Source organism: Lampris incognitus, chromosome 6, assembly GCF_029633865.1.
Source record: "Lampris incognitus isolate fLamInc1 chromosome 6, fLamInc1.hap2, whole genome shotgun sequence".
NCBI lineage: Eukaryota > Metazoa > Chordata > Actinopteri > Lampriformes > Lampridae > Lampris > Lampris incognitus.
In genome coordinates this window covers 58,993,708-59,004,761 of record NC_079216.1, presented here as the reverse complement: position 1 = coordinate 59,004,761, position 11,054 = coordinate 58,993,708, and the positions used below count along the sequence as shown (strand labels likewise).

The window sequence follows — 11,054 nt, the reverse complement described above, 5'->3', positions numbered from 1 at the left end:
TGTTTTAACTTCCGTTAGCCTTTTGCTGTAAAAAATTATTTTTAATATATATATTTTTTTTCTTTATCTTTATCTACTTTTATTTTTTATCTTATTTGTTGTTGTTGAATGTTGATTATAAAGTCTATCATTCAGACGCATTTAAAACATTGCTGCTGCTGTTGCTGCTGAATAAATAATATTTGTTTATATTTATATAAAGTTATATAATAGAATAATAAAGCAATGTCGATTCTGTTCTTAATTAAGTGTCTTTTTCCTTGCATATTAATCAAAAAGAACCGATAAGAGTATCGATAAAGTACCGAACCGATAAGCAGTACCGATAATAGTAATAGTATCGATAAAATCATAACGATACCCATCCCTAGCGGCTGGCGACTCCACATGTATCGGAGGAGGCATGTGGTAGTCTGCAGCCCTCCCCGGATCGGCAGAGAGGGGTGGGGAAGCGACCGGGGCGGCTCGGAAGAGTGGGGTAATTGGCCGGATACAACTGAGGAGAAAAGGAGGGGGGGGATAAATAAATAAAATAAAATAAAAGACATCTTGGCTGTGAAATGTTGATTTTATTCACTCCTGTACATAGGCTGGCAAAATTTATGGCACAAATTGTGTGTGTGTGTGTGTGTGTGTGTGTGTGTGTGTGTGTGTGTGCGTGCCCTGGTTGACACAAATACATCAAACATAATTTTATATCATATCAGATTTCATGATTACATGATCAACTGACAAGAGTGAAAGAGTGCAAAGAACATTTAAAAATCAGACTTTGGTACATTTGGAGGTCATAGAAAACTTTAACACTTGTATCAACTGAAAAATGTATCGTAAAGAAAAACATACGCGTGTCTATATGTTTGGCCCACGTCTGATTACTTCATATAGGGAAGTACATATATGTTTGCCCCATGTGGGTAAGTATGGAGAAAAGTAAAGGGACAAAATAATCTGCATGTAGTCGGGTGACGGCTCACATATCGTCCTCGGTGACCAGACAGTAGAAATCTGTCCGGGCTCCGTAATTGCGTGACCCCAGGTCCGACACGTCGACGTCTGTGAACTTGGGTTCAGTCTCAGTTACGGGCGCTGCAGGGAGGACGGGAGCCCTGGATGTAAGGCCTCTGTACACCGGAAGACGCACCCCTGGAGCAGGAACAGAGGAGGCCGCACATGGTAATGCAACCCAAATTCATGCAAATGCATCCTATCCTCTGCTTAACAGGGCTACGGTTCTGGACCGTCGAGATTTAAAGGAGAATGATTATTCATGCGAGGGTTTGAGCATAATCCTCATTAGAGGCCTGCTCGGCACAGGCTAGCGTTCAGCAGGACCACAGCCTTACTTACCCAGGTCTCCAGCAGGGTCGGTGTCTGAGCAGCAGTCCAGGTAGTCTGGGTTGAGCGAAAGCATGGGGTCCTTGTCGTCTTGCAACAAGGTCTGCGGATCACCCACGGATTCGGTTTGGAAGACCACCCTGCGGGGCATGGCTAAGGCCAGCTCCTTCCAGAAAACCGAAGAAGGGGTCTGTGGGGCACAGGGAGCAGACGTGAGGTTTTCGACAGCACGGTTACATCAAACCAGAAGCATTACTCGTTTCTGTGGGCCACGGGGAGGGAAGGGCCGGTGACAACCCCTTCGAATCTCCAATTCAGAGTAATTTCAACGTTTGATCCTTTCCTCTGAAAAACTTGTATTTCCTTTTAAGGCTTTCTGACTCTACAAGAAAAAAAACCCCCCATTTAACCACGACATTTGTAGTCAAGTAAAACAGAGCTCTGTGTTTAGCTGCTTCAGCAGTACCCAGTTCCTCCTCACTACTGGAGAACTGCTTTCAAGGGTTAAACACAAATAAATATTATATATTTAAATATATATATGTGTAGTATGGAGTGAAAATGTTTCATTTACCCTTACGGTTCTGCAGAAATAAAGATATATTGGGACACTGGTCAGTACAAGATGGGGAGGTATCCACGTAAAGGGCTCTTGTAAGCAGCCGAGGTATTCCTTCATTACAGTTTACTTATGGGGGTTTGACCATTAATCTGGTCTCCAGGGCAACAAAGCCCTGTTACGACAAGCAGTCCTCATAACTTCAGCAGGACGGAGCAAAAAGAGGATGCGTGACGGAGAGCGGCTAAGAATCATATCTGGAAAATTCCCGACCACACGTGGACGGGGGGGAGGCGGGGGGGGCAGCATTCAAGTCTGTTATGGAGTCAGGCTAAGCAAAGCGGGCACGTGTTTAAGTTCAAGAGGAGACACGTTGGGGGTTACGGACTCGGGAAGGACCCCCAAAACGCGGGGGCCCCGCAGACGGGATGCCCCGGTAACTGTTTCATGGGCAAAGGCGGACAGAGGGCAGGTCAGGACGCCGAGAAGTCAGTATGGTGCGCAGGCAGACAGACGGGCAGGGGAAACAGGTTCGGGTTCGGTTCAGGGTTACCGGGGAGACGGTCCAAAAGCGGGCGACAGAGGCAGGCGAAACACACTAGGCAGTCCGGCAGGGACGCGGCGGAACCAGGGGAGCGTCATGAGCGCCGAGGAGGGAGTCGGGGGAATGGGGAACCAGGTGACACGGGGCTGACCGGGGGCAAAAGCAGGGGCAGGAAGTGAAACAACGAGGCAGGCTGTTTCAAAATAAAAACAGGAAGGCGGCGAAAAAGGAAAGGCGAGATGAGGGACTGAACTGGGAACATTCACAGCTGGAGCAACTGGGCGTGCAGGTGCCCCTCCCCCACCCCACCCAGGTGCCCCACCCCCACCCAGGTGCCCCTCCCCCCACCCCTCCCCCAACCCACCCCACCCCACCTCACCTCAAAGTCCTCCTCTCCACAAACATTACACTGCGTATTTAAACTTAATCAATATTATCTGATCTATTTTTACTCTAAACCCGCCATTACGTCTTTTTACAGACCCGAGTGAATTGCAAGCACACACACGCACGCACACACGCACGCACACACAACAGGGCCTGGTATGTGTGCTCACAATGGGGGATTACGTGTCCGTGTGTTATCGTGACTCATTATTTTTGCAAGAGTATTTCATATCACCGGTAAACAGGGAGCAGCTGGGCCGTACCACAGAGTTGTGCCTCCAGGTGAGCACGGTGAGGCGGTGCTGGTGCTCGCGGAGCTGATCCCTGATCTCCGGTCTCATACGTTTGAGCTGGCCCTCCAGCGTGACGAGGATTGGGCGCTGAGACACCTCCAACAAGTGCAGCAGGCCCCGCCTGAGAGCACACGTGAGTCATCACCGGCAGGACGCACATGTTGCGGTAGAGCAGCAACACTGCCCTCGTGTGGTGCGTTGTGATTTATGCCACAGAAGGGTTTTAGCAGGTGTGCCCAACAGCAAGGTCAGTAATAACCCGGAACTGTGTCATTCTGCTTGATAATTAGAATCTGTGAGAAATGTTTCTTTTTTTTGTGGATCCCCTCCCCCCTTTTCTCCCCATTTGTCCAATTACCCCCACTCTTCCGAGCCGTCCCGGTCGCCGCTCCACCCCCTCTGCCGATCCGGGCAGGGCTGCAGACTACCACACGCCTCCTCCGATACATGTGGAGTCACCAGCCGCTTCTTTTCACCTGACAGTGAGGAGTTTCTCCAGGGGGACGTGACGCAGGGGAGGATCACGCTGTTCCCCCCAGTTCCTCCTCCCCCCCGAAACAGGCGCCCCGACCGACCAGAGGAGGCGCTAGTGCAGCGACCAGGACACATACCCACATCCGGCTTCCCACCCGCAGACACGGCCAATTTTGTCTGTGGGGACGCCCGGCCAAGCCGGAGGTAACACGGGGATTCGAACCAGCGATCCCCGTGTTGGTAGGCAACAGCATAGACCCCTACTGTGTCATTCTGCTTGGTAATTACAGTTTAGACACTGTGAGAAATGCTTGTAACAGCGCGGGTTGGGCAGGCCCCAGCCAGACTGACCTGAAGTTGCTGCAGCACCAGTCCTGCTCCAGGTACGCGTGGGAGAACACCACGATGAGACGTCGGCTGCGGCTCATGTTCATAAGCAACTCGGCCGACGGTTCTTTAAGACACAGTGCACTGTACGTAAGGCCCGAGAGGTGCAGCAGAATTATGGCATCATGTCAGCAATGTGCACCTGCGGAATAAGCTTCAACCTCTCGGTCAGCGATAACGCAAACAGTAAAGAGGGAATAGGAGCAGTGCATGGCGAGATTCATTTCACAGGCTAGGAGCAGCACCAGGATCCAGACTAAAGAAACAGGGTTAACTTGCATGCATTGTAAGGTACTGTACTGTACATAAGAGCAGGCAAGAGCACAATGCAGACTGGACGTTTGAGGTTACCGGTGCCAGGTAGGATGTCGTTGTCGTTTAGGTGCAACTTGTACCCATTCATCTTCTCCAGGTGAGGTTTGAGAATAAAATTGACAAATTTCCTGTCGTACTCGTTGTTCACATAGGAGACGTAGGCGTCGTGTAGTTTTCCATCTGAGGACACAGAGAGGGGGAAGTGGACATTACTGTCCCATCTGGGCACGTTAAGCTTCATCACCGCCACCTACGTAACAGGAACTCTCACCGTTGAGTTCATATTCCCCGTAAGCATCCCTGTACCACAGCCTGAGGTTCAGTTCACACTTAGAGTACACCACGGCAACGACGGCCAAGAGGAGGAGGAGGAGGATGGCCGCAATGACAGCCGCTACGTGGGTGGGCTGGTCTGAACAGAGAGAAATCAGAAATAAACCAACATTCATTTTTATTTTCGACCGGCACTGTTGTTGCAGTTCAGAGCTGAGGATGATTTGCCCTTGTCCCTAAAACACTTCAATTAAAGAGTTCAGATTTTTTTGAAGTCTGTCCCTACTTCATATGCGGCCCTCGTGCAGGCGCATGGGTAGGTTTCATTTTCACTGTCACAATCCTCGTTCAGTGCAACACAACACCCCACGGGTCGACACACTTTGAATGGCTGCCACAGAGGTCTGTCATACAGAATTGGAGTGGTTATTGTAAAAACTGACAGTGGTTTTTATTGCTAAATTCCCACTAACATGTGCCTGCACATTGTTTTTAATGACAATAGAATTGAACTGAACTTGGTGTTTGCTTTGCTGTGCCGTGGTGAAGTGACTCCAGCTGGAAACCGTCCCCATTCTGTGTTGCAGGAAGTAACACGGTTGGAAACATCCGTGGCCGGCCGGAAAAACAACTGAATTTTTACAATAACCGGTCAAACTCGATATGACAGACTGCTGTGGCATCATGTTAGCTTTGGCTCAACCATGGAGGGAGTTTTACTCTGAACAAAGCTTGTCCCCCATTAACTGCACCGAGCTCTCGACGCAAGACTGAGCTGCAGCGAGTGTGAAGAAAAGGGAGGGTGGCTGTGAAAAGGAAACCTACCTAGGATGTACTACTTACTACATGGGCCGTGAGTGTGAAATAGGGATAGACTTCAAATAAATCCTTCAAGAGCGTGGCTGGCGCCTCTCTTTGGATGTGGCTTTAATGTGGGGTGACATGATACGATGGTGTGGGTTGAGAGGTCTTACGTGCACTCTGCAGAACAAAGTCAGCAGAGGTGTTCCTCACTGTGCAACTGTAGAGCCCAAAGTCTTCCTGCTCATTCAGGGTGACCTCCAGTAGACTGCTCACCATCACTTGACCCGTGTCAGGGGACCTGGCACAAAGGACGCAGAGGATCGTCTTACCTTCATTTGTCTCATTTGCTCTGGTGCATTTTATCACTGAATGAAGCAAAAAAAACAAAAAAACAAAACTATTCTAACACCTTGCTGTACCATGAAGATGTGTTCAGTGGGAAAAGGGTGTGGTTGGTGAGAGGGTTGCCATTTTTGCTCCAGTGCAGGGCGGTGTCACATGGCATCTCACTTGGGTCCCACTGAAGGAGAGCAGTGCAGTTCAGTTTTGCAGTGGAGCCCACATTCGCCCAGAGCTCAGCTGGTCCCCCACTAGGCTTAAATTCGGGGGCTTCTGAACACTGGGACTCTGTGTGAAGACAAGCCACTGATATTCTTACTGACTGCTACAGCTAAACACAATGGGTGCCTTCACGAGTGCTGCCATGGGTGTAACGCTGATACAACCACATATTTGCCAGCCTGGAGGGCACATTGAAACTAATGCCCCTTTCCCACTGCATGGTACCGGCTCCACTCCACTCTACTCGCCTTCTTTGGTTTTCCATTGGGCAACAGTTAAGGGTAGTACCTGGTGCCAGGTACTTTTTTTGGTATTGCCTCTGTCGAGGTGCCAAGTGAGCTGAGCCGATACTAAAGGGTGACATGAAAATACCAATACAAATAAATAAATTAAATAAATAAAGTATAAATATAAGTATATTAATTTATATTTATTTAAATATAAATACAATCTTATCAAATAAAGAAATGAATAAAATATTTAAATGTAAATATAAATAAAAATATACAAATACAAACAAAATGTATTTCTATTTATTTAACTATAAATAAAATATTATTAAATAAAGAAATAGCTAAAAATATTTAAATTTACATATAAATAAAATAAAAATAAATAAGTAAAATATGAACAAAAGTCAAATGTATTTATATTTATTTAAATATAAATAAAATCTGACCAGTGACTGGTCAGAGAGAAATTGAACAGCTCTGTTGAGAACCAGGAAATGCCAAAGTGAGTCTTATGAAACTTGTGTTATAGTTGATAATCTATCTATGCAAAAAATGATTTGTTGTCAGCGAATCTCTTAGTTACACTGATATTGTTCATGTGAAGCACACATTTAGAGTTGGTCTTGTTGATTTAAAAAAAAAAAAGAAACACTCGTGTGGGGCGCTGGTAGACAAGGGAGGAAAAACTAGTCAGCAGGCCCACGAATGAGCAGTGGGGCTTCACCGGGAGGGGGATACTATCTGCAGTGGAAAACACAATCCCACAAAGTAAAGCGAGTAGAATCGAACAGAGTGGAGTGGAGCTGAGCCAGTACCACGCAGTGGAAAAAGGGCATAAATGTGCAGTTGCAGGTGGAGAATATTTTAACACACATTATTGCGACAAAGGTTTGCAATTATAGTTGTCTTAAAACAATTGTTATTACATAACAGGAAACTATTTCCAAGTGATCAAAGGAGGCTGAATCAGTCCATCTGGATACGTTCACTGACAGATACATTTTATCACTCAACGAAGTGACCTCTTCAGTCACTTCAAGGTATTTCAAGTGATTTATTACACATATTTGGCTAAAATAACTTATAAGTATTGCTTAATTAAGAACACCTACCCTTAACAGAGAGCTGCACGGTGTAGGAGGCTGTGTTGTTATCCCTCACCACACAAGTGTAGTTCCCCTGGTCCTTAAAACCGGGCCTGGAGAACTCCAAGTAGGCCTTCCCCTCCGCAGCGAGCAGGATCTGGACAGGGCTAGAGGGGGAAGGCCGGGGCAGCTGAATGCAGTCCTTCATCCAGCTCACCTGGAGCTGGGGGGAGCTATTCAGAAGAGCTGGCTCAAGAGGACAACTCAGCTGATACGGAGCCCCACCCCCCACGGAGAACACCTGCTCCTTAAATCTCCCCTCGTCCACGCAACTCTGGGCTGGCAATGGGAAGAAAGGGGGCATAGACACACAGTGTGGCAGAATGAGAGATCATATCTACTTGAAAATAAGAAATTCAGAGCACATAGTAAGCAAAAATAGTTCCACATTTGCAAGGATCCTTTTTGGTTATATTTAAGAATGTGTATTCACACTGTGCACTGTAGCTGAGCTGTGTTTTTCAGTATTTTTGGATGTGTCACAGAGAGTGCCGGTACTAGTACACCTGATGGTGTATAAAGATGAAACTTCTCTCTTCTTTATGCATCTATCTACCAATCTTTACTTATATAGCACACGCCAAACATAAAATGAAATGTTATATATAGAAAGAAAGAAAGGAAGAAAGAAAGACACTTTATTTTGTCATTGTATTCTTACAATGAATTTTAATGTTACAGTGAATGTGTGACAGCTCAGGGGCACAGGCAGGAGTATTAACCCTAACATGCATGTCTTTTTGATGGTGGGGGAAACCGGAGCACCCGGAGGAAACCCACACAGACACGGGGAGAACATGCAAACTCCAAAAAGAAAGGACCTGGGACGGCCTGGGGTTCGAACCCAGGATCTTATTGCTGTGAAGCAACGGTGCTGACCACTGGGCCAACAAAAGTCTGAAACACTCCCCGTCGGGGAATTGAACCCCGGTCTCCCGCGTGACAGGCGGGGATACTGACCACTATACTAACGAGGAGTCCTGAGAGAGAGCAAAATTATTTATATCTTAATATATATATATTAAGATATATATATATATATATTAAGATATATATATATGTGTGTGTATATATATATGTGTGTGTGTGTATGTATGTATATACACACACACACACACACACACACACACACACACACACACACACACACACACACACACATATATATATATAGCGTTTTTTTTCCGGGAACCGTCAATGGTGTTGATAGAAGTGCTCAACTAATGAGGAGCAGAATATCAATACAGATGCAGGAAAATGTTATGTACTAAAAGTTTTTTTCCCGTTTCTGTATTGATATATATATAACTTGAGATGCATATATAACTTTGTTAAAAGAAACACTCAATGATATGAAAGGTGCTCAACAAATGAGCAAAAATAATCCAGTTACTTGATTAGAGAGGGAGGGATTTTTTTTTATTTTTAAAAAGTAACTTTTATTTCTTTTAAAAATACAATCAAATTCAAACTACAAGCAAATAAATAAATATTTCAAAATCAAAAGTAAATCACATCAATTCTCCAGAAAAAAACAAGTTGGTTGTCTTGTACTGAGCACAACACGAGAGAGAAGACCTCTAAGCTGCCAGAGACCGGAAGCAGCGACGGATCCTCACCAAGCAGGATCAGTGACCACAGTCTCGCCATTGAAACGCGGGGAGACACACAAAGACGTGGTTGCCAGAAGAGCAACGAACATGTGGTCGGTGCATGACAGATGAGGTGGAGACAGAGGGGCACTTCCTCCTTAAATGTGACACATTTGAAAAACAACAACGGGCTTTTGTCCAGGAGCTGGAACACGTGACTCCAGAGTAGCAGGAAATGGACGACGCAGGTAAGCTGCGGGGGGGCCTGGAGGGGAGGGAGGGGCAGCGGCGAGATTTATATTTCCTGCCACAACCTGAGAGACAGTGGGTGACGGCACCTATTGCTACTGTTGTTGTTTGATATCATAATCATTGTTGTTATTATTATAATCATTGTTGTATTGTGTTTTGTTGTTTTACATGCTTCGGCAATATGTACACGTATGTCATGCCAATAAAGCACACATTGAATTGAATTAAGAGAGAGAGAGAGAGAGAGAGAGAGGAGAGAGAGAGAGAGAGAGAGAGAGAGAGAGAGAGAGAGAGAGAGAGAGAGAGAGAGAGAGAGAGAGAGAGAGAGAGAGAGAGAGAGAGAGAGAGAGAGAGGAGAGAGAGAGAGAGAGAGAGAGAGAGAGAGACACACACACACACACACACACACACACACACGTGTCTCCTCGTTAGTATAGTGGTCAGTATCCCCGCCTGTCACGCGGGAGACCGGGGTTCAATTCCCCGACGGGGAGACTCAGACTTTTTGGCGGCCCCGTGGTTGGGCACTGTTGCCCGTGTGAGTGTCTGTTTGGGTAACGCCTGTTGGGATCCCAAGCTGGGAAAACTTGTCAAGTGCTGGAAACACCGATTACTCCACGAGAACTTGCAAAACGTCCCTGCGTTGGTTTCTCGCCTTCTCATTTGTTCCCGAGCAACCAACCGCGCGTGCAAACACCGGGCTGCACATCCGGGTGCGAAGTTCACATTGAAACCAGCGTGTGCTAGGCAGGCGCGGTCATGTGACTGTGGGGCCCAAATGCTGAAACCAGCGCCTCTGCGAGCGCAACAGATGAAGAGTTGTGATGAACACTTATCCATCTTATTCATCTTATTCATCTTATTCATCTTATCCATCTTATCCATCTTATTCATCTTATTCATCTTGTCCATCTTATCCATCTTATTCATCTTATCCATCTTATTCATCTTATCCATCTTATTCATCTTATCCATCTTATTCATCTTATTCATCTTATCCATCTTGTCCATCTTGTCCTGCCCGGTGACGTGTCGGTGCTCTTCATCAGGTTCATTTTTTATTTTCCTCACAGTTCAACGCCGGTCCACTTTACAACCAAACAAGCCGCACTTATTTACGCTTTAATGTTTCGGGGAAAAGAAAAAACTAAAACCCAAGTGCCCCGTCGACAGGATCAATTGGACGGGTAACTAACTACACCGCTTCTAAGATGTAATATTAAACGACGCGTTATAACGCTATTTTATGGCAGTAAACGAGACCGCGGCGTGGCTACGAGTGGCACTTTCAGCGCAGTTCTTACCGTCAACAAAGACCGAAAGGGTCCAGTCCGACCAGCCGGCGCAGGCCAGCAGAGAAGCGACCAAAACCAGCGTCTTCATGCTGTGCCTCCTTTTCCCCTGCGTGTGCTTTCTATTTGCGTTTACATCTTTTGACCCAAGTTCCTTTATTACGCTTTAGTTGAACGTGGGGGGAAGCGCCACTCTAACCTTCATGGTCGCGCGGCGCACCTGAGCACGTCTCAGAGGACCTGCCGCTGTGACGTCACGGCACACGTGACGCCCGAGCGCTCTCACCTGTGCCGAGCGGTAGAAGAGGACGCTGTGCGCACACAAGTGACTTGTTATTGTTATCTCTTTCCTTCGGGTTATGTGTTTTTTAGTGGGGGGGGGGGGGCAATGAAAATAAAACACTTAACACGTGTAACTGGTATGTTCAGTAGCAGAACTGCTTTTTTGTTGTTGTTGTTGACTGCAGCTTGGTTCAGTACAGGACCTATACAATGACTGACTGCTCGAGTCCTTCTCTTTGCTGTTGCTTCAACTGTGTAACATCAAAATCAATGGTATCACCGCTCTTCAATTACATCCATGGATAAAAAGCCCCCCCCCCTTT

General features: G+C 46.5%; 1 protein-coding gene and 2 non-coding genes across 3 annotated transcripts; 1 reads left to right on the top strand and 2 right to left on the bottom strand.

Annotated features, from left to right (window-relative positions):
- Positions 1-639: 639 nt before the first annotated feature.
- On the bottom strand, positions 640-10,668 carry sigirr (single immunoglobulin and toll-interleukin 1 receptor (TIR) domain). Its single transcript, XM_056281772.1, has 10 exons — positions 10,462-10,668; positions 7,281-7,592; positions 5,794-6,001; positions 5,545-5,672; positions 4,569-4,709; positions 4,334-4,477; positions 3,947-4,049; positions 3,092-3,242; positions 1,351-1,528; positions 640-1,146 (listed from the first exon to the last, which is right to left on the bottom strand). Exons 1-10 carry the CDS (start codon positions 10,538-10,540, stop codon positions 974-976), a joined length of 1,617 nt encoding a protein of 538 aa, XP_056137747.1. The 5' UTR covers positions 10,541-10,668; the 3' UTR covers positions 640-973.
- trnad-guc (transfer RNA aspartic acid (anticodon GUC)) lies at positions 8,219-8,290 on the bottom strand. Its single transcript has one exon. It is a non-coding gene; the product is annotated as a tRNA-Asp (tRNA).
- On the top strand, positions 9,580-9,651 carry trnad-guc (transfer RNA aspartic acid (anticodon GUC)). Its single transcript has one exon. It is a non-coding gene; the product is annotated as a tRNA-Asp (tRNA).
- Positions 10,669-11,054: the final 386 nt, after the last annotated feature.

Coding starts and splice junctions, on each gene's coding strand:
- sigirr (XM_056281772.1), bottom strand. CDS start 10,540: ATGAAGACGCTGGTTTTGGTCGCTTCTCTGCTGGCCTGCGCCGGCTGG. Junction 4,710..5,544: donor CTTTGTTCTGCAGAGTGCAC/GTAAGACCTCTC, acceptor CTCTCTGTTCAG/ACCAGCCCACCCACGTAGCG. Junction 4,050..4,333: donor CGACATCCTACCTGGCACCG/GTAACCTCAAAC, acceptor TGTGTCTTAAAG/AACCGTCGGCCGAGTTGCTT.